This window comes from Vipera berus (assembly GCF_964194415.1).
Source record: "Vipera berus genome assembly, chromosome: 1".
NCBI lineage: Eukaryota > Metazoa > Chordata > Lepidosauria > Squamata > Viperidae > Vipera > Vipera berus.
Window position 1 is genome coordinate 275,214,317 of NC_138202.1, and position 26,244 is coordinate 275,240,560.

At 39.2% G+C, this 26,244-nt stretch overlaps 1 protein-coding gene across 3 annotated transcripts in view; it reads right to left on the minus strand.

Annotated features, from left to right (window-relative positions):
* Positions 1 to 15,095: 15,095 nt before the first annotated feature.
* The window catches only part of SYNE1 (spectrin repeat containing nuclear envelope protein 1), a gene marked incomplete at its 5' end in the record, with an annotated part of 342,823 nt that continues 331,674 nt past the window's right edge, over positions 15,096 to 26,244 (minus strand). For 2 of the 3 annotated variants that reach the window (XM_081315102.1, XM_081315103.1), the window contains 2 exons: positions 15,096 to 16,593; positions 23,813 to 23,871. In XM_081315102.1, coding sequence (XP_081171228.1) covers positions 16,347 to 16,593; positions 23,813 to 23,871 — 306 coding nt within the window. In that variant the 3' untranslated portion in view covers positions 15,096 to 16,346. The remainder of the gene's footprint in view (positions 16,594 to 23,812; positions 23,872 to 26,244) is intronic. The other variant, XM_081315104.1, reaches the window with a different exon arrangement.

Below are 26,244 nucleotides of genomic sequence, written 5' to 3' on the forward strand. Positions count from 1 at the left end.
TGGTAACTAATTCTGCTTTTTGTTCACATCCAAAGGACGTTGCCTCAAATGGGTTCCTAACAATATGCAATATGCAAGGATGGCTTTGTAACCCATCCTCTGAAGTTCGATTTTGAAACAGCAAACCAAACTACCCTTTAAATGTGGTACGTGTTGCTATTTATCAACTCATTATACTACAACTAATGAATTGCTACATCTAATTTTTGATTTAGATTAGGGATGTCCAACGTTTGGCAACCTTATGACCTGGGGACTTCAACTCCCAGCATGGGTGGCTGTGTAATTCTGGGAGTTGAAGTCCACAAGTCTTAAAGTTGCCAAAGTTGGACACCTCTGATTTACAGGCTCAAAAAAGAAAAGAGGGAGCTGTACATTTTTATTTGGGCTTTTATAAGGGCGATTTTTCTGTGTGCAAAACCTTTCTTTAAATCTGAGTGCCATTGTGGATTCTAGCTCAGGTCGATTTCCTGCAAACCATCTCCATGGCCTCCAGTCCTCCTCTTTTGGGGTGCTGCCCCTCTGATCACATTCCCATTACTCGCAGCACATCTATAAACAGGTGGATCACTGACTCCTGGGTGAAGAGGCTGAGTTGAAGAATTATGCCCTTCAGTGAAATGGCAACAGCCATTCTGCTTTTCCAGCCACATATGAATCTGTGATTTTGGGCGCTATTGAGAATTCTTCATAGGCACTAGCCTTCTTCACCAGTGAGAGGCAGATGGAGAATCTCAGTGAGAGGCAAATGGAGGAAGAACACAAATTAACAGCTGCAATCCCATGGCTGTACAAAGCACAGGATTCTGCTGTTCTTTGAAGGGACTTGAATCTCTTGAAAGCCTTTGAGACAAGATTGCCCTATGTTTTGTGCAAATAAGGCAGTCCCCCCCATGGTTGTCCTCTTAAGCTCCAGCTAAGAAACATTCTCCTTTTGTGATGTTTTGATATTCAGGAGAAAGATGGACACAGATTAGGCTCTGAAGCAGATATAAGATCGCCAGTTGTCTGGCAAAGGAAGGGCATGTCCTCCTTTTTGCCTTCAGGTTCTCTGCCTGGCAAGCATAGCCTTAAAAATCAGATATCAGCTGGCTCTTTGAGTATCTACAAGCTATCACTTCCTGAGCAACTTTTCTCCAGAGTGCAGCATTCCCTTAATGAGTGCTAACGGCAAGTTAACAAGCTCCACACTGTAACCTTGATTAATACCCTCCTGCTAGCTTGGCTGCTTTCTGAAACTGACAAGACCTTAATCAGTTACATGCCTCTAGCACATTCTGCAATTGAAAAACTAGTCTTTCTGATGTTGGAAAAGTATTTTCATATACTTGTACATGCAGGCTTATGTTTTGGAGGCTTTTTCTCCCTGTAATTTTTGTCACAGATGCCATGAAAGTGAAACAATTAGTGTGTCATCCTTTGTCCTCATTTGTCCTCATTCAGCTATCTGATAACCTGATACAACAGGAGTGTCAAATTGCCGGCCTGTGGGCTGGATGCGTCATGTGGAAGCCGCGCCCACCCCATTGCCGTCAATGGCAAAACTGTCCCGATACGTTACGCGATATCGCATGACATCGTGAGTTTGACATGTCTGTTATACAACAAAGCCTCTGCTTTCTGTGAAAAGTTTTGCAATCATTGTGAGGGGTCATTGTGAGACCCAGTTTCTGAAATCACTCATGTTGCTATGATCTCAGAAGGTGGACACCCCCAAATTGCCATATCCTTCCTGCCGTAAAAATCAGGATGGTTGATTCAGCACCACTGAAAATCAGCTAGGCCTTTATCATACATATCACAGCCTTGTTAATCACCCTGAAATGAAATGTGCATTCCCATTTACTACATCAAACAATGCATCCATCTGGTTTAAAAGGCACCTAAATAAGCATTGCAGTCTGTGTCTTCATTCACACAGTGGTTCTGTCCACAACTCTTGCTGGTTATTGGTGCTAGTGTTTGCCATATGTTTTGGTGTGAATCTGAGCCTTCATTTTATACACATGTTCCTAATGCTATTGCTTTTAAGACCTAAGCTAGAAGCCAAATGTTCGGCCAGCGGACCTTTGGATCTCAAGCTATTATTTTTTTTGCAGAATCAATCAAATGAATCAATTGTTCTGCCTTGCAAGCTCGCTGTTCTGAAAGCTCTTTTCAAACACACTGTGGCTTTGTAATGTGATTTTTCAGATCTGAAGTGAGCATTAGTCAAGATCTGGACTTCATGCAGTGCTTTTAAGCTATCAGCCTAACCTTGTTGAAGTGTAATTGTCATATAAACCATGGAGGTACCAAAAATACTTTTGATGCTCAAAACCCCCTTTTCCTGTCATTGGTGCATTCTCTCATTTTAATTAATTTCTGGATTGTATTTTGGTCTTGAATGATGTTCTGTAAACAATTGTTGCCTTTTGAGGGACTTGACAATTTTGCACTGTCCTGGAAAGATTTTTGTAATGAAACTAACTGTTTTGCATTCAAACGTGCCTGAATTTATATGCTGCCATGCTGCCAATCTGTCTTTAGTAGGAATGTTATTCTGCAATGCACCTTTTAAAACAAAGCCGTTTGCTCCTCGGTCTTGAAGTGCCCGCTGGATTATGATAAACCGTCAGTAGTGAAAAGATGCTAGTTAGAAAATAAACTCAACAGGTTACTTTATGCCGCATTATTGTACTTTTTTTAAAAAAAATGAAGTTTTGTGCACTACATTACCCCTTCATTGTAAAGTTTTCCCTTTATTATGAGGCACATGTGCCATAAGGTATTTGTTGAATTATTCTGCTCTTTTGCTAAAGCACATAATAGCATAATTGGTGTATCTGTTTTGTTAGAGTTGCTTTGTTAAATGGATAAAAAGGTTTAATCCTTTTTTGTTTCTTTTTTGCACATTTGAAAGAATGTTACAAACAGCTTTTTTAAAAAAAATCAGCAGGATACCTGATCTGTCAAGATTTTCTCAGCTTTGATGTTGAAATAAAAAAGTGAATTACACCATTGGGATATGTCAACGGTTTTCTAAAGTTCACCTCAGGATGGGGTGGGGTTAAATTAGGATCAATTAACACTGACATTCGTATCATTTAGCTGTAGTTTGTATTTGTTTCTGTTTGAATCTAAGGTAATGTTATCGAATGTTTAATGATATAAAAAAAAGACAGGAATAATTGAAACAGAATTAAGAAAAATTCCAATGGTTGTAAAATGTAACTGAAAAGGGGCAAAACATCTTCAAACTTATCCTCTTAAAGCAGATTTGTTAAATATACATTTACCATGGCCTAGTTTCAGTCAAAAAATCTAATCACCCTCTTTTTACTCACAATCAAGTTCATGCTGCTCATCCTTCATCTGTCCCTTACTCCATCAATTAATTGCAAAAACAAGTCTGTAATCAAATTTGCAGCACTCCTAAGATTTAGAAACATAGTTCAGGATTGGGGATTTGTATGAGTTCCAATAGGTACCAGCATCAGAGAGAGTTTCTCCTTCTTGCTCAGAAGATGAGGTCTACATTGGATTAACTGATGTCATGTTAAAGTGAGGCATATCCCAATTTTAACCTTTGTGCATGCAGGCTTAAAATGTTTTGGTAACATTGAGAGGTCAACATTATGCCTGAAGCAGTTAAATTTAGGGTATCTATAATATTGATCCCTGATGGTTCTGTTATAGATGAGCATGCTTTCCAAATCAGATAATTAGGCAAGAGCATACAATCTTTTCATAGCTTTACTTGGACTATTTCAAAGGGATCAGAAGCATCTTTCATAGTAGAAAACTGCTTTTTAAGATGTTTTTTCATTAATCCTACATCTGGGACAGGGGAAAAAATGGTAAGAAGAAAACAAATCCAGATTTAGGCTAAATATTACTATTAGTGATGCATTTATTGCTCGTCTTATGGGAACCTATCTACACACGCAGCAATATTTTGTTCTCAGATGCTATACCAACACAGTCATTAGTAAATTCCAGATAAAAGATCAGTTAATAAAAGGGGGGCATTGTAGGAGAGAAATTGGGACAAGGAGATGAAAAAAAGTTGAACTGATGCATCACACTTTGAAAGGTTGCTTTGGACACTTTTTGGTTAATGTGCCATTCTTTTCTAGACACTGGCAATTTGCAACTTTCACAGGTAAGCGATTGACAAGACTCACAAAGGTTTTAGCTTTCTGAAACTAATTACCACCAAAGGGTACACTTTCTGTGGCCCTTCAGACCTCAATCACCTCCACTTCAATATGGTAGCCTGCTGGCATGAATAAAGAGGACTGTTCAGGTGACAGGCGCATGATGAGGGAATGTTAGAAATTAGCAGGCTGCATGTATGTTACTCAGATTAGTTTGTCAAGGCAGATTGCAGTCACAAACCGTCAGCAAACAGAAAGTTATGTCAATTCACACAATTGAAAAAATTATGTCAATTCACACAATTGATCATTAAAACCAGTTGAAAAAAAGCATTACAGTTCAATTGGTCCCTTGGATAAAGTCCCTACATTCTGAGCTGCTTTCCAATATGGAAAGAAAAAAAACCTGTAGTGCAGTTTGGATTCTGCAGTTAGAGAAGCAGACTGTGAAGGAGGGCCTGTTTATTCAAAACCAAGGTTCTTGTGCATCGTTTCTCACTTTCTCAGGCAGATCAGACAAAAATGCAAACGATTCTGAGGCAAGGCACAATTTTGGTTGCAATGATGCGTAGAACTGGGCTGCCTTGATGAAAGAAATCTAGCCAGTAGGAACAACAATTATGTTCAGTGCAGTACCATCACCACCCCTACCTCCTCCTCATCGTCGCCATCTTTATGAATGCTTCAACTTTACCCATGCTCAGGAAGTGAAGCAAGTAAGGTAATGGTTTGTGGCAAATCATCTGCACACCTGTGTCTTGCTCAGCAATGGACACTGAATTATGGGAAATTATGTTCAAGTCATTTCTGAGAGAATGGCAATTTACTGGAATTAGTTTGTAATTGTAGTAGGAGGGAGTATATGAACACATGCCTAAATTCACACACAGAAAAAAAGACTACTTGGAGAAAAATCAGAAAACAGAATGGCCATACTTCAATTCCAGAGGTTCACGGGGGTTGAATCCATATACAATCTCTGCACCTTTGCAAAATACCTGTTGGACTGGCCTGACAGGTTGTGTCCTACTGGTCCCAAAAAGCTAGTTGCACCCCAATACCCAATAACTTGAGTACTGCTGCCCATATTTATATTCTCTTCTTGGAAATGGGTATGCGATGTGACATCATGATCCATGTGGTTTAGACTAGTTTTCTGTCACTCTAATTGGCTAATCAGATTTTGAAGGTATACCTGACCTTTCATGGGCAGCAAAAATCTGGATTCTTATTCAATCCCCCAAGCAATGCAGACTTTACCACTTACTACCTTTTCTTTTCAGAATAAACCAGTACATAGGAAATGCCTAAGACTAAGAAAGGCTTTCTAGCAGTTGCTTATTACTAATTGTTTGGTATTTTATACCTTAAAGGTTATTGTCTGTGGATATGTCCCATATTGGGACAATCATTTCCCTATTTCGTTAAATTTCAACTCTCACTGTGCTACATAGCGTTAACCCTAGACTGGGAGACTTTGGCCCTCCAACATTCATGAATTAACAGCTCCCAGCATCTCTCACCATCATCCCTATTGGCTGGAGCTGCTGCTGAGACTTCTCATTCGGCAATCTCCAGAAGGCCAGCACTTCCACCTCCCCAAATCATCAGCTCATCCCATCTGGAATCTATCATTTCTGAATATTGATGTTAACAGGACAAACATAGTGGTGTTAACATCTTGGTTCTTCAAATAAAATACATTAAAACAACACAGAGCACTTTGAGTTTTCCTTTAAGATGTTTCTTCCTGATGAAGAGCCATTTCATAAAATTCTGATTTTTATCTGCAGTTTGCAATGCACAGCAAAGTTTGGCTTCTTCCAATGTTGCTGTTTATTTATCTCTCTGAAGCAACTTTATATTTGGCAATATAAATAGGTGGCTTTCATCAGATTGTCATTTACTTTTTAGCACTGTATACAAATCACTTAGCTGTGATTAAGATCAAGAATCCTTTTTTCAAACGTCATATTAATACTACTGTTGAGCCATTGTCTCTGATGCTTCCAAACTCCACATCAGCTTTGGAACTACCAGTATATAACTTGGGACCCATTCTCCTCCTCCTTTCTTCTTCTCCTTCTCCTCTTCCTCTCCACCCACCCATCCAACCTCCTTCCTCCTTTCCTTCTCCTCCTTTTTCCTCTTTACTCTTTTTGGCAATTCTCTGGGTGGCTGGATGCAGAGGCTTGTTCTATTTATAGCAGATTAATCCTTTCTCTTTGCCTTTTCATTTTCTGAATTGTAGGGACTGCACTTCTAAGCCAGTGGGGTAAGGAGACTAGTTTTGGGTCTGGTTGTAGCTCCCACTGGGTAGGTTTTTCCCATAAATTGGAAGCTTGTGAAAAATGTTCCACGCTCATTTATGTTTTTGTAATTGGGACAAAAAGCAATGTAAAACAGAGTGAGTTAAGGGCCCCATTTTCTGGCTATATTAACATCTATGGCAATAGTTTTACTTAGCAACCCTATATATTTATTTTGTATTGTTTCAATTGTTTTAACTTTTTATGATGTACATCACCCAGAGTTGAGATGAGTGGTTATAGAAAGTAAATCAAATAATTATAAATGGAGACATTTAGAAACTGGAGGGGATAAAAATGCAAACAACAAACAGATACCGTATATACTTGAGTATAAGCCGAATTTTTCAGCCCACTTTTTGGGCTGAAAAATTCCACTTCGGCTTATACTCCAGTCAACAAAAAAACTTACCGAGGACTTGTGCGCGCACCTCCCCAAACCTCCCCAAACTTCGGCAGGTCTCCGGACGGCGGCGGCTTGGGAGAGGTGCGCGCGATCCTGGAAGCACCGAAGCCTCGGCCGCGCGCAAGTCCTCGGTAAGCTCCGGGCGGTCACTTGCTTCGCGTCTCCTGAGGGAAGGGGGGGCGACTGGAGCGGGCGTGTTTCCTCGCCTGCTGGGCGCCGCAATTTGCCCGGGGAACGCGCGGGCCCCGAATGGCAGCGTGGAGCGAGGAAGCGGACAGCCAGGGCTTCCCCGAGAGCCGCGGCCACACAGGGTATTCCTGTGTATTCAGGCTTGCAAAATGGCTGATCGAGCCTCTGCTGGCGGCAGAGGCTTGCAGAGCGCGGATCCAGCCTCCGCCGGCGGCGGAGGCTTGCAGAACGGCGGATCGGCTTATACTCGAGTCAATAACTTTTTCCAGTTTTTGGGGGTGAAATTGGGGGTCTCGGCTTATACTCGAGTCGGCTTATACTCAAGTATATACGGTAGATTAAAATAATTGCCATGCAGGATTCTACCTAATGCAGTGGTGGCGAACCTATGGCACGCGGGCCAGAGGCAGCACTCGGAGCCCTCTCTGTGGGCACGTGTGCCGCTGCCCCAGCCCCAGCTCCCTCCACAGCCCCCTCCTCACCAGCAGACCCCCGAGGAAAGTTGCCCCTGGATGCGTTCTGCGTGGACCAGCGCAGCCGAGCACATGGCAGCTGGGCAGCAGGGCAAGACTCTGCCCTCGCGCCCCATCGTGCACAGATGCCGTGGGGCACAGGCAGAGGGCATGGCCATGACACTGCAGGGCCACCTGGGTGATCTGCTGCAGCGGGCTGTGGAGGCGGTGAGTGGCCCTGTGGGTGGGCAAGGTCGGGGCGGGAGCAGAGTGGAGGTGGGCCAGGGAGCGGGGCAGTTTTGGGGTACTTGGTCTCTAAAAGGTTCACCATCACTGACCTAATACCTTGGGACAGATGCTGCATGTCCATATTCTGTCTGTTGAATCAGGCCAGGTTCTTGCATCTGAGCATGGCTAAGAATGAAAAAAAACTTCTTAGCAAATAACAGAAGCCTCCTTCTTAAGCTAGCCTTCTATTGCATGCTTTGGTTCCTTTACGGCAGAGATCAGTTATATTACCAGAACTAAGTGATTTGTAGACCAAAGCTAACTTCTGAACCCAGAGCAACATTTATTATTATTAGTTCCATTTTATGTGTGATAAAAAAAAACAAATCTAGTCATGCTGGTTATTAGAAAAAACAGCCGCATATATAACCATATATAGTAGGAGAAATTTTTGAAGGATGAGCACAATGTCACAGAAGAACATGCAATATTTCAGAATTAGGAAGGGGCTACAGACAAACTCAGATGGTAGGGTTGCTTTAAAAACATGTTCAGTTTGTGGAGAGGAAAAGGATTTTGATTCTCATTTCTGATGATATGCAATAATAATAATGACCTCATGAATGCTTCTCCAGGTCTTCTAGTTTTACAGGTTCAAGAAATAATTACTTTTAATAATAACAATAACAATAACAATAACAACAAAAACAAAAACAACAACAACAATAACAACAACAACAACAATAATAATAATAATAATAATAATAATAATAATAATAATAATAATAATAATAATAATAAGTTGGAAGGGACCTTGGAGGTCACCTAGTCCAACCACCTGCTCAGGCAGGAAACCCTATACCATTTCAGGCAAATGGCTGTAAAAAAAGTCTGTAAAGACTTTTAATGTAAAGATTCGACACTGAGAAAAGGAAGGCCAAGGGGAAGAATCCAACTTCTTAAGGTTGGTGTCTGCAGGACCCTTAGCTCATGAAGTGACTGCTTGCCTAACAAAGAGCAACATAATCCCTGCGCAGCAGGGGGAATGTCATAAAAGTCAAGATGGCAGCCACCACCAAATGATTAAAGCCTTTTTATATGTATTATAATGTATAATTCACTTTACAGATATATGTATACAAATATTGCATAGATTTTATATATGCATGGTAATGGTCACCATCTTCCCTTTTGAAAATTGGTCCTCCGTTGGACTGGGGAGCCGGTTTGGTGTAGTGATTAAAGAAACCAGGCTAGAAACTGGGATACTAATTCCACTTTAGGCACAAAACCAGCTGGATGAGTTTGGATTAGCTATTTTCAGCCTTAAGAAAGAAACCAGGACAAACCAATTCTGAACTCTTACCAAGAAAAATGCAGGGATTAGTCCAGGCAGTTGCCAGGAGCCCCCTCCCCCCACCCCCCAAAAAAACCCTGATGCAAAGGCACAATAACCCCATGGACTGCCCTACTGAGCAGCATGTATTCTGTTCCTTAGAGCAGCTTTCTGCAGCCTGTTGTTAGCTGGATCTGATGTGAGTTCTAGCTGACATTTATGATGATCTGTATCTTCGTTGCCTTTTTTACTGATTCACTGAAAGTTTTTATAAGACATAGTATCAAAAGCTCACTGCCTATCAGATGAATTAAATTTACCACTTTTTTATGAGTAGAATTAGTATTTATTTGGCAAAGCCAAGAAAAAAAAATCAACTGGTTCTGTAATTATTTGCTTTGGAAGTAAACAAATAAAAGAAAGGTCACTCAAGGCTGTCCTCTCCTTGCTTTTGCCTTTCAACAGATTTAATGTTAGACCTTGGGGAGGCATGACTCATTTAGGGCGTTGCTTCTGTGCATCTGTGGAGATTCAGATAACATGAAGTGGTCTTTAAAGGCAGTCATGCCAAGACTCTGCAGCCTGACCAAACAAGCTTTTAACAAAATGAATTTTACCTAAATGTATATTCCCTTCACAAGTTGTCTAATTTGAAACATTCTCCTTTGTTACAGTTAAGCAATAGTTAGAACAGAAGAGTTTGAATTTAAAATCATGTAAGTATTTGAATTATTAATGAAGAGATTGTTAACATCATCCATGTATGTTGAAAGAGAACAGAAACCATCTTTTAGTGCAGGGGTGTCAAACTCAATTTCATTGAGGGCCGCATCAGCATTGAAGTTGCCCTCAGGGGGCTGGGTGGGTATGGCCAGGGTGGGCGTGGCCTACTGGGTGGGCATGGCTAGAGTGCGTATGGCCTACAGGGTGGGCATGGCCAGCTCTACATCATTCGCATCAAGGGTGCCTATGAGGGCCTGGCAGGAGTGGGACAGGTCTGAGGGTCTCTGGCAGAAGGAGGGTCTCTGGGCCAGGGCCAAGGCAGTGGGAGCCGTTCACACACTGTTTCCAGGATGGCTTCGCGGGCCGCATGAAACCACTTCACGGGCCGGATCTGGCCCCCGGGCCTTGTGTTTGACATGTCTGCTTTAGTGCATAGGGGTCAAACTTGCCACGTCATGTGATGTGTCGTGACATATCGCAATGTTTTATGCATTGCCGGAACTGGGGTGGGCGCGGTCTCCGTATGATGCAACCAGCCCACAGGCCAGCATTTTGACACCCCTGCTTTAGTGTATTGTAACATATGACTCAAGATCAAAAGAACTATATTTGTGATTTATCCAAGGATGTTGTATCTTTATGATTTTTTCCCCCAACTAAAATACTATGTGGGTTGGTGCATGTTGTCTAATAACTATAAATTCAAAGAGCCCTGGACATGATGAACTAACTGAGCATTTCATTTGTTTCTAATCCTGAAGAATTTATTAATCCTGTACTTTAATCTCCTTAAGCCATATGTCAAGCATGTGTTTGATTCAGATTTCTTGTATCTGAAGCAGAAGCTCCATTTGATCCAGTAGAGGGGTCTAGTGAAAGGATGGAGGAAGACATCCTTACGTTTTTGTATTAATCAGAAAGTATTTTCTAATTTGTTGCAAGCAACTGTAGGGTAACTCTAGATACACAAAAGACTATATTGTCCTCTCACTGCTCATAAGGAGTGATGATCTTTGAATCCCTTTAAACAGTTTTGCATTGAAACTGTATTTTATTCAGAGAAATTGATATTTTCCCCTTTACTCTCAGTTCTTTGTTTCTGTTTCCTTACTTGTTGATTGATCCATATATTTTCCATATTATCTCTGAGTTCAAAAAGTCATATTCCCAACTACAGGCTCTGCCCACTAAGCTATCATTTCTAGAGTGAAAAAAGTTGATACGGCTAAATGTAGTATTCTCTTAGGCAGGAAGAAAGAATGGTAAACACTCCCACACTGATACTAGGAAGTGATAATTAGAAATTGTTTGGTGTGACAAGAGGGGAGGGAAGGGATGGTGAATTGCCAGCTTGTCTCATTCATGGTGATACTCTCCTAATTTTACATAAAGATTTCCATCCCTTGAACTGGATGCCCAATAATTACAGAGAAATGCTCAGACAGTTTTCTTATTTAAGCTATGGCTTAGAGAGCTTCTGCCATGATTTTCTTATAGCCCTAACTGCATTTTTTTTCTGCTGATGATTTTATCTGGCACTTGTTCCCCGTTATAATAATAATAATAAGTTGGAAGGGACCTTGGAGGTCATCTAGTCCAACCCCCTGCTAAGGCAGGAAACCCTATACCATTTCAGACAAATGGCTGTCCAGTCTCTTCTTAAAAACTTCCAGTGTTGGAGCATTCACCACTTCTGGAGGCAGGTTGTTCCACTGGTTAGTTGTTCTAACCGTCAGGAAGTTTCTCCTTAGTTCTAGGTTGCTTCTCTCCTTGACTAGTTTCCATCCATTGCTTCTTGTCCTGCTTTCAGGTGCTTTGGAGAATAGCTTGACTCCCTCTTCTTTGTGGCAGCCCCTGAGATATTGGAACACTGCTATCATGTCACCCCTCACCCTTCTCTTCATTAAACTACACATACCCAATTCCAGCAACCGTTCCCTATGTGTTTTAGCCTCCAGTCCCCCAATCATCTTTGTTGGTCTTCTCTGTACTCTTTCTAGAGTCTCGACATCTTTTTTACATCGTGGTGACCAAAACTGGATGCAGTATTCCAGGTGTGGCCTTACCAAGGCATTGTAAAGTGGTATTAGTACTTCACGTGATTTTGATTCTATTCCTCTCTTAATGCAGCCTAGCACTGTGTTGGCTTTTTGGCAGCTGCAGCACACTGCTGGCTCATATTTAAGTGCCCATCTTCTATAAATGTTATTGTTAAGTGTAGATCAGAAAGTCTTCATATTCAGTTTCCCATGATCTGGAATCATGACACTGGAATAATCCAGCTCATGGATCAACAGAAATGTTCCCCATTGTAGACAACTGTGCCCCATCCACGAACAACTGTCTTTTCATAAAGACCAGACTGTTTTAAAGGAAGAAATGCTGCTAACTGCTCTTTATTTGCTGAATTCTATATGGCTTTGCTCACAGATCACTGAAAATATATTTGTATGAAATGTCTATCCATCTTAATATTTATAATTTTGTGTCATTCTGCTATTAAAAGATTTCTAACTTCTTAAAGAATTCCAGGCTTTACTAGAGGACGACAATTATCAACTCAATTTTTATTACAGAAATGGTGTCATAAGTTTTACTCTTTGTTCATCTATATAAACATAATTTAATTCAAATCAGGAGATAACTGCAATTTTATCAACTTGCTTTTTTTCTCTGCTTTCTGTCTCCTAGTCCAGTGAATAGCTATTTATCTTTTCAAAGTATGTTATAAAGCAAAAGGTAGAATGTATTAAATTTTTGCAATGCCAGTTTTTTTAAAAAAAATTAAAACAGAAACAACTTTTGCAAAAAAAAAAAGTTTTTCCACTTTTTAAAGGAAGTTCTGGCTATAGCACCCATATTACCCTGTGTACCTGAAGTGTGAGAAATTCAATTACTATGTTTTACTCCAGTACCATGGTTTTTCAAATGCAGAAACAAGAGAAAATAGCCTAATATAGCAATAATCAGAGTTTCAGATATGTTTATGTCTGTCATGACTCTTCTGCAAAGGTAAGTAATCCGATTTAGCCATCATGAGAGCTAATGACTGTGTCTCTGTGTGTGTGTATGCAAAAAAACCCCATATAACCGCCTTCATAAAAGATGCCCAAACAACCAACTTCTAATATAATAAAAATTTAAGATGCAAAACCAATTAGATTCTAGTTCAGAGATCCTTGAAGGAAATGAAACTATGTGTATGAATCTGCATTTTAAGATAAACTAGGTCAGGGGTAGGCAACCTTGGCTCTTTTATGACTCGTGGACTTCAACTCACAGAATTCCTAAGCCAGCACGGCTAAGCATGGAAACCTCTCCCTTTCCCCTCAGCATGGCTGGCTCAGGAATTCTGGGAGTTGAAGTCCATGAGTCATAAAAGAGCCAAGGTTGCCTACCCCTGAACTAGGTGGAACAGATGGTGGCATTTATGTTCAGATCACCCACGTGGGATGTAACTTCTCATTACCTAAAGAGCTAATTGATGATATGCTTTCTGACACAGCCAGAAACTTCTATTGGTATATCACAAATCCAGGGTTTTTATGTCTTTGTATGACTTACTGGATAGAAACACTTCTTTCAACCCGGGCATGGGCTGATGTACGTCACGTGATGATTCAGAAGAGGCTGGGTCACATCACATGTAGCCAGAGCTGGATTTTCTGTTTCCTCCCCTCTGGATGTCCAGAAGCTCTCCAGAGGTTTCTTTGCTTGTTAAGGTATCTTGTACCTATGGTAAGGCTTACAGTAAAGCTTCTGTCTTTTTTTAAAAAAAATAAGTTTAAAGTTTTAAAATACAAAAATAAAAAACTAACGTAAACTAAGAAAAATATAAAAAGTAAAAAATTCAAAAACGCAGAGAGAAAAATGTGAACAGAAATTTAAAAAAAAAACAAGAAAAAGAAGGAAAGAAATGACTTTTCCCTTCCCGTCAACAAGTATAATTTCTCACCCTAACATTTCAACCAAGATCTCTTCTTCCCGTATTTCATCTCTTATCTATAGACAAAATATAAAACTTCATTATTCAAACTTGATAAGCAAAAGCCCATTAAGTTACCAGAAGTAAAAGCACATAAATTTTAACCTTACTCAAATAAATCAGTTTCATAATCCTTTCCTTTTTTAAAAAAACACAGTGACTTATTTTCTCTAAAAATAAGTTTCTTCTTCCCATATCTTAACTATGAAGAAATCTTGAAAGCCTTCTGATTCAAGCTTAGTCAAGAAAAGCCCATTAAGAGCTACCAGACACAGCAACATATTAAAAATCTTAATCTTTAAGGCCTTTAAATAGCATCTCACTTTAATTTATAATTTTCTCTTTGTCACTTCTCAAAAACTCCCTCACAACACACACTAACACTTGCCAGAAATAACATTTGTATTTGAACAAAAACAAAAACACGTTTTCCCCACTGTTATCTATAAACCACTCTTCAAAGCATCGTCATTCGGCATTGTACTTGAAGCACAGATGGCAAGACTGAAATTCCTACTTCAAAAACGCGATGCAAAAGACCTGCCTTCCTGAAGAAGGCTGTAATGCTGGGAAAGGTGAAAAAAAAAAGAAGAGGACAAAGAGAAGCAAGGTGGATGGGCTCAGTTACTGTTCTGTACCAGCCTGCTACCGGCCCTGCAGAAAAGGCAACCCCTTTACAAACGGCAAGAGGCTGGAATTACGTCTGCCAAATTTATTACTACAAAAACAAACAAGACACGAACCAAGATACAGGAGCTTTGAAACACTATCTGAGCGGTTGCTTTCAGCAAACCAGCCCTCCCCACACATTCCCCTTATAAAGAGTTCAGGGCGTGGCTTCTCTCTGCCTCCTTCCGAGAAGCCCCATTGCCTTCCTCTGTTTACTCCTACTTGACTGCCTCCTGCGTCAGGCGTCCTTGAACAGGGCCAGCTGTGGGTCATCTTCATCCACACAGCTGGGTCTCCATGGTGACCAAGTGGGAGGGGCCTGCCTGAGGGCTATCATCAGCAAGATCTTCAACCCCCTCAGCAAGGTCTTCAACACCCCCCTCCTCCTCTGATTCATCCGACCCAACTGCCGAACCCACAGGCTGACCCTGAATCACAACAGTTACGTTGGTGATGGGTATGCCAGTAGAATCCCTGAAAGATCAGGTTAATGAAGTGATACGTGGAAGTGACCTTGGGAGACAGGTAGAAGAGCCGTAGGCAACGGTCAGACAAGTGCCAGCTGAGCTCACAGAAGCAATGCAAGCCCTGTCTGGCAAATGTCTCAGAAGGGACATTTAGACTATTTTCTTGGACTGAAGGGATGAGAGGGGGAGTGATCTAGTACTTTCAGTCTTGCGAGATTCTGTTAATATAACCTTACAATAAAGTTGTAAGCCTTGGTGGAGCAGTGGGCTAATGCCTCCTTAAGTAACACCAGCTGCCTGCAATTAGTGCAGGTTCGCATCCCACCAGGCTCAAGGTTGACTCAGCCTTCCATCCTTCCGAGGTAGGTAAAATGAGGACCCAGATTGTTGGGGGCAATTAAGCTGACTTTGTAATAATTCCGCTTGGGGTGTGTGTGAAAGCCCTAATAAGCAGGCATATACATAGAATGAAGGCTACTGCTAAGCTTGTAAGCCGCCCTGAGTCTTCGGAGAAGGGCGGGATATAAATGGAATTTTTAAAAAAAAGTTAGAACTGGTACTTCTGCATGTGCTTCTTGTCTGGACTATTTTGCAGAGTTGATAGCTAGGGACAGATCATCATGGAGAAAAATCTATCTGATTGCTAAGAATCGATACCAGCTTGATGGCACATAATCAATGAAACACATAGACACAAACATATATATACACATACACACTGCTCCAATATATATATATTTTTAAAAAGAAAGAAGTCAAAGGAATTCCTGGTTTGTCTAACAAGAAATAAGTACACTAGCCTTAGCAAACTGTACGTACATAAATATTTTTAATACTTAATATCCATGGTTGTTCATAAAGTTTTCATGATTTCATTTCTTACATATTTATTTTAAATTATAAAATGTGCCATTTACAATTTGTGCATTCAAAGCAAAGATTAGGACATCATGCCTCACTCAAAACCCCACCAAAAATGGGGAAAATAATACGCTGCCTTGCAAGCTTTTAAAATTGTTATGTTACAGTGGTTTCTAAAATCACTCCAGTTTGTTTCTTACAAGTATATAGGTTTATGCGTAAGTTTAGTTTAAAATGCCAGTAGAGTAGTTAAATAAAGATTGTATAATAGCTCTATATGAGCAGTACATACTGGTCCTTCTTCAAACTGAAGTCCTCTGCTAGGTATAACATAGAGTGATGATGAAAATTATAAAAGTAGCTGAAAAAAGCCTGGATGCTGTTTGGGGAGAAAAAACTTGATATTACTTAGTCCAAGTCCATGGAAGAGATGCGAGTCTTTAATGGCCCAATTCATGTATTCCACGGCTCTTACTGATACTGATAGACATTTAATTTATTTATGTGGACAGGGTGCTCAAGGAAACTCTGCTGAACTCTGGGTACTGCATGTGAGATATTACTGAGCTGCTGGCAATCTTTTCATAAAGGCGGTGGGCCATTTGTGTACCTAAGCATGGGATGGAAGGAGCGTGCAAAGTTATTTGAGAGGGTGCAGCTGTAGTCCTCCTCGCTCGCTGGAACCAAGCAGGCGAGGGCCACCAGAAGCAGCAAGAGAAGCTGGAGTGGGAGAGCTGCTCTCAGCACCCTGAGGAAGAAGCAGTGCTGCGGTCGCGACTGATGCCCCGGGTTTTCAGAACGGGAGGAACCGGAGCCACCTCTTGTGGGCCTGAAGAGAGAATCCAAAACAGAAATAAGCCAATGCAACCCTGGAAAATGGCATCTGGATTAGTGTGCTCCCAAAATAATATTCGCTATAAAAGTATATGTGGCATCCACAATCGGTGATCCCAAATTTTCCCTAGGTGAGGCTCAGAAACCTGATGCGTCTTTATTAAAAATCATCTTGTATCTCACATCTCCAATTCTACCAAATACAACAATCATCTGTCAAGCTAATTTAAGGTACACTTTGTCACATCAATGTCTAATAGTGCAAATGATCTGGTTTTGGTATATGTAATTTTAAGAGTTAGATTGAAGGATCCATGCATTAACAATAGTTCTTTAGGAGGCTGCCCAGATTTTTTTAAAAAAAAAATCTTGCAAGAGTACAATATATCAAGATACAATTAGGAGATATTATCATCCAGTTAGTACATGTTGTATATTATAGCCTCTTTTTGCACTGAATCTGCATCAAGCCAATAATGTTTCATTCTCCTTTATTGTAGTATAATTTATAACTCTACAAAAAATTTCAGCAAAACCTAACAAAATGGCTCTCTGCTTGCCACGACAAGCATTTATTTCTAATTCAGAAGATACAACCACCCTTATATCTAGTGATTCATCAAAATGACTGTAGCATTGTTAATATTAAAGGGTGTGTTTATGTTCATTTTATTACTAGGGACAATTTAGGGCATCTCTCTAACCTTCTAAATATCCCCATGAACCAAATTGCTAGTTTTATTTGACAAATGAAGACATTAATATCCAAAGTTAAAAAGTGATTAACTGTTTAAGATTTATTTATTTTATTTTATTTTAATCCCATTTATATCCCGCCCTTCTCCGAAGACTCAGGGCGGCTTGCAATTTAAAGCACAAATCAATGTGCTCAGCAATAGCCTTCATTCTATGTATATGCCTGCTTATTAGGGCTTTCACCCCCCCAAGCGGCATTATTACAAAGTCAGCTTAATTGCCCCCAACAATCTGGGTCCTCATTTTACCTACCTCGGAAGGATGGAAGGCTGAGTCAACCTTGAGCCTGGTGGGACTCGAACCTGCACTAATTGCAGGCAGCTGGTGTTACTTAAGGAGGCATTAGCCCACTGCTCCACCAAGGCTAGTTGATAGGGCTAGTTAAGGGACCCATGATTAAAAGCATAAAAGTTGCAGATTATTTACAAAACACCACCAAGGTTAAGATGGAAAGTGGCTTCATTTGGTATTTTACGGCTTTGGATTATGAAAGTTTTGAAAAGATATGGCACATTTAGCAACATCAGAGTATTCTCTATTAAAGTTTAATTAAACCCAACCTTCCAGGACCTTACAGTGCCACGTAGGGAAATCAGTTGGCTAAAATACAGTCAAAGGGAACAGGCAGTGCTACCTAATTTCCACCTGAGACTTTACATAGACTCTTTTCTTGATAGAGAGTTTTATTTTCATGGCTTTCACTTATTCCTCAGCAATATGTATATGTGTACCACTGCCCTTCCCATTTGCACTTAGTGTGGTAAAAAGTGCAAGTTCTGATTACACAATCCTTTTGAAAAAAGGAAGATATGGATTGTATTTAGATCCTAGTGTTAGGCACATACAGGTATCCTCGAACTTTCAACAGTTTGTTTAGTGACCATTCAAAGTTACAATGGCACTGAAAAAAGGGGCTTATGACCATTGCAGCATCTCCATAGTCATCTGATTTACACTCGGATGCTTGACAAGTATTTCATATTTATGACTGTGGCAGTGCCCCAGGGTCATGTGATCTCCTTTTGCGACCTTCTGACAAGCAAAGTCCATGGGAAAGCCAGATTCACTTAACAACTTTGTTACAAACTTAACAACTGCAGTGATTCACTTAACAAATGTGGCAAGAAAAGTCACAAATGGGGCAAAACTTACGTAACAAATTTTTCACTTAGCAACAGTCCTACAAATTAAGTCACCCTGAGACTCTAGTTTCAGACTTTCATCAAATGGTGGTGTTCAAATTTCTTAAAGGTAAACCATTTGAGACTTGTACTTTTGACTGATTATTGCTTTCATTTAATCATTTTTTTTCCAAATTGACTTGGACTATCGGAAATATTTTAAAGATATCTGATGCTCTCTTTAATCTTTGGAAGTAGAATTCCAGGATTTCCCCCTGAATACTATAGAAATATTTGTTCTCTTTAAAGAACTTTTGTTTTCTGTACCAATAGAATAGCAACACTTCTTCCTATTCATTTCTAGAAGGGCTGCAGCAGCCAGCTTTAGCCTCTGCCTTAGAACTGACTGAAGAGCTGGCACCTGAGGAAGTAAGGTTCACCAGCAACTGGAGGAGGGACATATAAGGCAGAATAAACAGAAGATCCATCATGATTGAGTAAGAACCTCAAGAGGTACTCAATAAGAATGTACTCAAAGTAACTGGAAACATGGGACACCTTCTGCATCAACCAGCAGTTTATGAAAATGAACACCAAAATCCACTGAATCTATTCATATGGTTATTTACATTCTTCTTTGGATTATCATAATGCTGTTAGGCATTTTTTCATTTTTTTAAGGATTTTTGTTTCTATTTTGCAATCTGCTATTGTGCTATTTATTTCTAAAACAGTGATAATTTGTGTCCACCTTTGCTTTCATTATCCTCATCTTTCCCATTCAGTTCAATGTCAACTGATGTCAAATATAGCCATTCCCCAGCTCTGTTTTTGATTTCTGCACACATACATCTCTTCAGTTATCTATTATGCAATTCTTTTGTGAATCATCAAGCCCCATGTCTGACATCTGCTGTTTCTCTCAATGTTCTTTATTTATGGTCAAATGATATTTATTTTCCCTAAAAAAAGAAAAAGAAAAAGAGTGGCAAGCCTTGCCAATGTGTAAAAACATTTCAGTTTTAATTGTTAAATTCATTTTTTCTTTCTTTTCTTTTTCATTTTAGATTTTAACTGCTTATACTGGATTGTAAGTTGATCTTAGATGGCCTATGTGTTTATGTGGTTAAAACTATTTAGTAGATTTAATTAGAAATGACTATGATTTCAGTGTCGATCAGAAGGTCGGCAGTTTGGTGGGTCGAATCCCGAGTGCCGTGTAACAGAGTGAGCACCTGTTAACTCGTCCCAGCTTCTGCCAACCTAGCAGTTCGAAAGCACGTAAAAATGCAAGTAGAAAAATAGGGACCACTATGGTGGGAAGGTAACAGCGCTCTGTGCGCCTTTGGCGTCTAGTCATGCCAGCCACATGACCATGGAGACGTCCTCAGACAAGCGCTGGCTCTTCAGCTTTGAAACGGAGATGAGCACCAGCCCCTAGAGTTGGAAACGACTAGCACGCATGTGCGGGGGAACCTTTACCTTTACCTATGATTTCAGTGTGATCTAATTAAGTTGGTCTGGATTCAACTAGTAGCTGTGTTATTATTTCTTCACATTGATTGCACAATCATAACAATATTCTAAAGAAATTTAATTAATGAGACCTGAACAAGTCCACTGAATTGAATTTTAAACATTTAAAAGAAATTAAAAATTTAAATCTGGGATAATTACTATGTATTAAGAAGGTAAAACGAAAAGAATAAAAAACGTACTACAATGTCCTAGGCTGGGATTTTTAATGTTATAACCAAGACATCCAATTCTATTTTATACTTCTAGGAACAACATTAAAAATATCAGCTTTAATTCATAATAAACTTCTCAATGTAATAAAAAATGTACATCTATATATTGAATTCTAGTTACTGAAATCTAAAAAGTGAGTAATGTTAGATTAAATAAATGAAGGTTTTAGGACTAAATACAGGCTTTCAAACTTTAAGGATGAAAACCTGTTACTTTTTTTTAAAAAAAAATAAACATTTTCCCAAATCCTTGATTAGGAGGCAAGATCTAGTAACAAAAATCTGACTGTGTTCAAGTTAACTTGTTTTTTTTTTTGTCTGTACTGTTTCATGGAATCCCATCAGGTTCTCGTTAAATCTTAAGATTTTGCGGAAAAGTTTGGAAAATCATGGGCTCAACAATATCATTTTATCTGACTTTGAGTTGAACCCAGAAAAAACTTTCAGTGGCCAGAAGATTCTTGTTCCGTTATATTTTTTGTACTTCTTTAATGGAGAAGAACATATGATTTTCCCTGATTGTTCCTCTCTGCTAGAGAACAGTAGCAAAAGGGCTATTTCAGTAAACAGAAGGAGCAGTCCCCAGCAAAAATTAATTTAGTAAAGCAGTTCTGGTAGGAACTTGGGGATACGATAGTGAAATAAAAGCTCTAGATATCATACATGGAGTAATAAAGTTCTTTGACATATGGGAGATCTAAGTTTTATGTGAACACCTTTGCTCTGTTAAATACTGCTGAATTAATTAACTGCACTGTTTGCCAAGGAATGCTCCCCTCCTATTTGTCTACATTTTTAATAAGCAATCTTCATCTATAATAGTTCTGGTAATTATATATATGTAGCTGAATCATTTGAAGTAGATTAATACACATTTTGTAATTGTGAACTACAAAACTGGAAGTTATGGACAATGCCACACTAATGGATATTATCATATTAGGCTAGGTCTTCTGGGAGACAAAAATTGATTTCTGACTGCAATTTATTCTGACCATATCACCTTTGCCTTTTTAAAATTCATTTCTTTTATAAACTGGTTCTCATTAGATATGAGAAGTGAGACGAAAGAACGTGGTGCTTGATGAACAGTTTCTAAGACTTCAGATTGGATCACTGGCGCCAAGTTCTAAACAGGTAGTTTAAGGCAGCTCATAATGTAAACACCCTGGAGAAAAGGACACAATTACTTTAATCTGTAACATTTAATCACATGAAATATCTACACAGGGCTAAATTCCAATTATATAAAGTAGTAGTTGAAAAGCCAAATAGGATGGCATGAAACTGTTGTAGACTGGTGATAGCTTTAGTCTGATCTGAGAATCCAAAAGATTCTGTTTGTAGCGGGCAAATGAGATGATTTTATATGTATTCATCTAAATCGCTGTCCGGCTAACCTAAAGTTGTGTGGGTTAAATGACTTTAGTTTTTAGTTCTTAAGTCTACTCTACTAAAGATTGCTGATCCAGTGCAAGATCAAACACAAGGTATTTAGATCAGAGGCATGTCAAAATATTAAAGGACACAATGACAGCCTGGCTCCTTTATCAGTTAAAACTGCATTACACATCAACCACAACCTGTCTGGCTTGTATGCTTGATTAACTTTTCTATTCAGTAGAAAGTCATCTGTATTCCATGCTTGTCTGGATGACAAATTGGGTTTTGTGTTGCGCTGATGTTGTACTGCTAACAGATGTGTTAGTAAACACTGATGGAAAAAGCAGATCTGAGAGTGCTGCATGGAAACCACAGCCAGAATGTGGGCAAGTCCCAAAGAGCTGCCAAATGCTCCAGCTAGCTCATTATAATTCCAAAAGCAGCAGAAAAATGCTACATATTTGTCAAGAGACAAGGAAGAAAACTGTCCACAGACACAGTGCTTGCCTTACATTCCAAGCTGCATTTTCTTTATTTCCCTAAAACCATCATCATTCCTAAACTGCATTAAAAAATAGCACCATTTCTGTCGAGCGGGCATCCCTTTTGAGTGGCCAAAAATGTGCAGCCTCAGAAAAATGGTATATTGTATATCTTAGTTTGACGTTTGATTAAAAACAAAATGCAACTGAAAGATAGCAGTTAAGCAGGAGGATAAACGTAATATATGAAGAAGGATGGCTCTATTTGCAAGTGATGATAATAAGCAGAATAATAAGCAGCCGGCTTGGTACATTTTCTGCCTTATTTGCCAATGAAGTGGTTTAGTTATGCAGACAAAATTGTATCTTTTTTTGAAAAATGCTGGGCATTATGAATAACAAATGGTAATAAATGCTGTTTGCTATTCCTTGGTCCTGTCCATGTGTCCCTACATTATCTACCTAGGGACAGACTGCTACAAATGCTTCTGCTTTTGTAGAATTGACTTCTTCTACATTTGCATGAATTATAGGTTTGCTACATAAAATAATTTAACCCAAACAACCCCAGGCTATAACATTTGGAAACATAATTCAACAAATGCTAGGTACAGTATACCTGTTCCAATGAAATCAAATGAAGACTGTCAGTGCAAACTTTAGCTCCACCTGTTTCAAGGAGATCTTGCTATTTCTAACTGATTGTTGGGGATTTAGTAAGCCTCTGTCACTAAGGAGTGGGCAGGTGTGATCTATATTTTCTGACAGTTCCATGTTTTTGTTACGTTGTGCTATTTGTATTTAAACAGCACCTGTTGACATTGAAAGGGGCTCCTAGAACATAAATGTGGTTATACGTTTTGGAGTCTTCATTCTGATTTGGGTCATGCAAGAAAAGAAAGCCAGGAACAGAAGGTAAATTGTTGATTATAAATAGATAAAAGCACACATATTTCACAACAACGGAATGCGGAAGCACTGTTAGCTACAGGCAAGACAGATTTCTAGACAGGTGAGAACATTGAAAGCTTCATTTGTTAAACCTGCTTTCTAGTAGCTTTGTAGGGGGTCCCTATACTGCTTTCAGGATGTCCTAAGTAAGCAAGATTAAAGCTAAAGTAAGGATGCTAGCTTGCCATGGAGGCTGTTTTAGAGTGTGTTTCTGCCATGTCATCGTTCGCCATCTTCATTTCAGCTCCTGAAATTTGATTGGGCTCCTGAAATTTGAAAACCCACAAACGGAACAAAACTTTGAGGAATATAAGTTTAGAAAAAGAATAAAAAGAGAGTGTTATACATTTTATTCAGGTTTCTGGGTTTTTTTTTAAAGTTCAGATATGCTGTACTGGCTCATTGCCTGCTTTAATTTAATCTCTAGAAACAAAGAGGATGATAAAAAAAATTTTTTTTGCCATGAATCCAGGAATGAATTCTCCATTTGTATTTTAAATGCAGTATCGTGAACGTAAATACAGATGCATTCCAATGCATCTAAAGAATTTAGATAAGGGATATTGACTGGAAGCCAAAGTTAAAAAGTAAGAGCAATCGGGTTTTACTATTTCAAATCAAATTTGGACTGGAGGAAAAATAAATAATTATAGAAAAAAATACTCAAGCTGTTGATATCAGAATAGCCAAGCATCCTTCTTTGTGGGCAATTTCCATCATCCTCTTGGAATTCTAGAACAGAGTGCAGAAACTAGGAGAATAAGGTGTACCTGCTATGTGGACTGCTGACAGAGGGTCCAGGCTGTGAGACATTACATTTGCCTCGTGGCTGTTTGCAATGAACAGGGGTAAAGAAAGAAGAATGTTCAGTCCAGGCAAATAAAGACAAGCTACTGATGAAATCAAACTAAAAAGAGCAGCAAAGGAAACACAAAAATCAAATGAAGTAACTAATTCCCATGAATCAAGGAAACTGGCTTTTCTTTTCCCACTTTTAATTGAACATGAATATACTGAATATACAGTGTCAACTTAAAAATGACATTCTAGCCCAGTGATGGCGAACCTTTTAGTGACCGAGTGCCCAAACTGCAACCCCAAACCCCTCATGTATAGTCAGGTGCCAGGTGGGCGTGGCCCATTGGGTGGGCGTGGCTGCGATGGTAATGGCAGACTGGGCAGGACTGAAAAGTTCAATCAATCAATTCCAACTTTGCGAGAACTTTTTTTCCCCACGAGAAGTTGAAATTGATTGATTGATTGAGCCTTTTTTTTTTTGCACACAGCGGCGGAGGCCTAAAGCGAAAAGATTTTATAAAACCCAGCTAAAGGCCTAGGACTGGGATGACGCCGCATGTGCCCACAGAGAGGTCTCTGCGTGCCACCTGTGGCACACGTGCCATAGGTTCGCCACCACGGTTCTAGCCAATAAAGCAATATACAGGAAATGCAATGCAGTTTTTTTAAAAAAAGGTATAGAAAATATTTTGGATTAATTTTACTATTTACATAGTAAATGTAATGTCTTACATAGCAATATTCTATTTCTCATCATTAATAGAGTTTTGGTTCAGTTCATTTATGGTCCTGGCTGTGCAGAAGATGCTATAGATACAAAATAGCACCGGGTAGGTGTGTAACCAGGAACCGGACTATCACCAAAGTGATCACAGCTGGCAAACAAGGGAAGATGCTGTGAGATTGTCATAATGGACATCAAACCAGTTTATAAAGTGCAATGACTGGCTAAGTTGCTCGCCTGGAAACCAGGAAACTGTGAGCACAAGTCCTGTCTTAAGCCATGAAAGCCAGCTGGTTGACTTTGGGCCAGTAGTATCTCTCAGCCCAACTCACTACACAGGACGGTTGTTGTAGGGAAAAAGAGAAGCAAAGAATATTATCTATGTATGAGTTACTTAAAAAGTAATAATGGTGAGATGAAAATATAATAAATAAATAAAAATAAAGCCAAACAAACCACATTGTTAGATCAGGAGGGAATGAAGCTAGAAGGAATAAATTCTTTTTTTTTTTGTAAAAAAAAAGTAAAGGAAAAAAAGGCATGAGTAAGTCTGAACTTTTTTTAAAGCTAAACTTCATGAAACTATTCCATTTGTTAAGAATGGACATGGCCACCAAACAGACACTGTCTTAGAAATGTTAAATGCAGATTTTAAACATTAAACATGGAACTTGGAAATATATTTCCAACAATTATTTGGTAAAAGTTCCTCGCTCCAGTAAATTAACAATTCTTTTTGTGTTAATGAATATGAAACACATTTACAAATATTTAACACTTAATTAAAAACAATGACTTAGGAATTACAGCTGTTGTAATTTTTGCAGCCTTCTCTCTTGAAAAGCCAGTGTTCCTTTATATTCTTAAACAAGTAAAGGCAGTGAAATCAATTTTCGGAGGCCATAAAGCTCGTAATGACAGAACTAAGATGTAATTTCATAAGAAAGCAAATGAAAATTGACAGCTCTGTGAAAGTTAAGGAAAGCTGGATAATAATTAAATAAATAAAATAATTTTTAAAAGGAAGGAGAGGAATTAAAATCAAGCACACCCTAGGAGTCAAATTGAGGCGCGTAGGACAAGATATACTATAGCACACAGTCTTTATTTTTAGGAACAGAAAAAGAAGAATGGAAAGTGGTAGGAGGCAGTTCCGGGACTACCAGAAAAAGAACTGAATATTGTGTAAAACAATGGTATTGCTATTCCTTGCATGTGGGGGCTGGGAAAATCTCTTGGAAATTTATGTGGTTGGTTTCAAACCAAAAACAGCTTATTTCATTATCATTATCTAATTGGTCAGAATTACAGAGCAGCAATTGTAGTAGGTTTGTTTGGTCAGGTTTCTAAATTTCTTTTCCAAGAACATAAACAATCTAGCTCTGTACCTCAAATACTGCAAGCCTTTTCTATCTGTACAAAGGTAGTCCTCACTTACTGACTGCCTCATTCAATAACTGTTATATATCGGTGTTAAAAAAATGCAACCAATCCTTGCATATATAACTGCCGCAGTATATTCCACCATCACATGGTTGTCAATCAGGCACTTCACAACTCATGCACATTTACAATCACTGCAGTCATGTGATTGCCATTCATGTTCCCTGTCACTGGCTTAGGTCACGCGGAGTGAATGGAGAAGGCAAGAATAACACCATTTCATAGTCATGTGATATT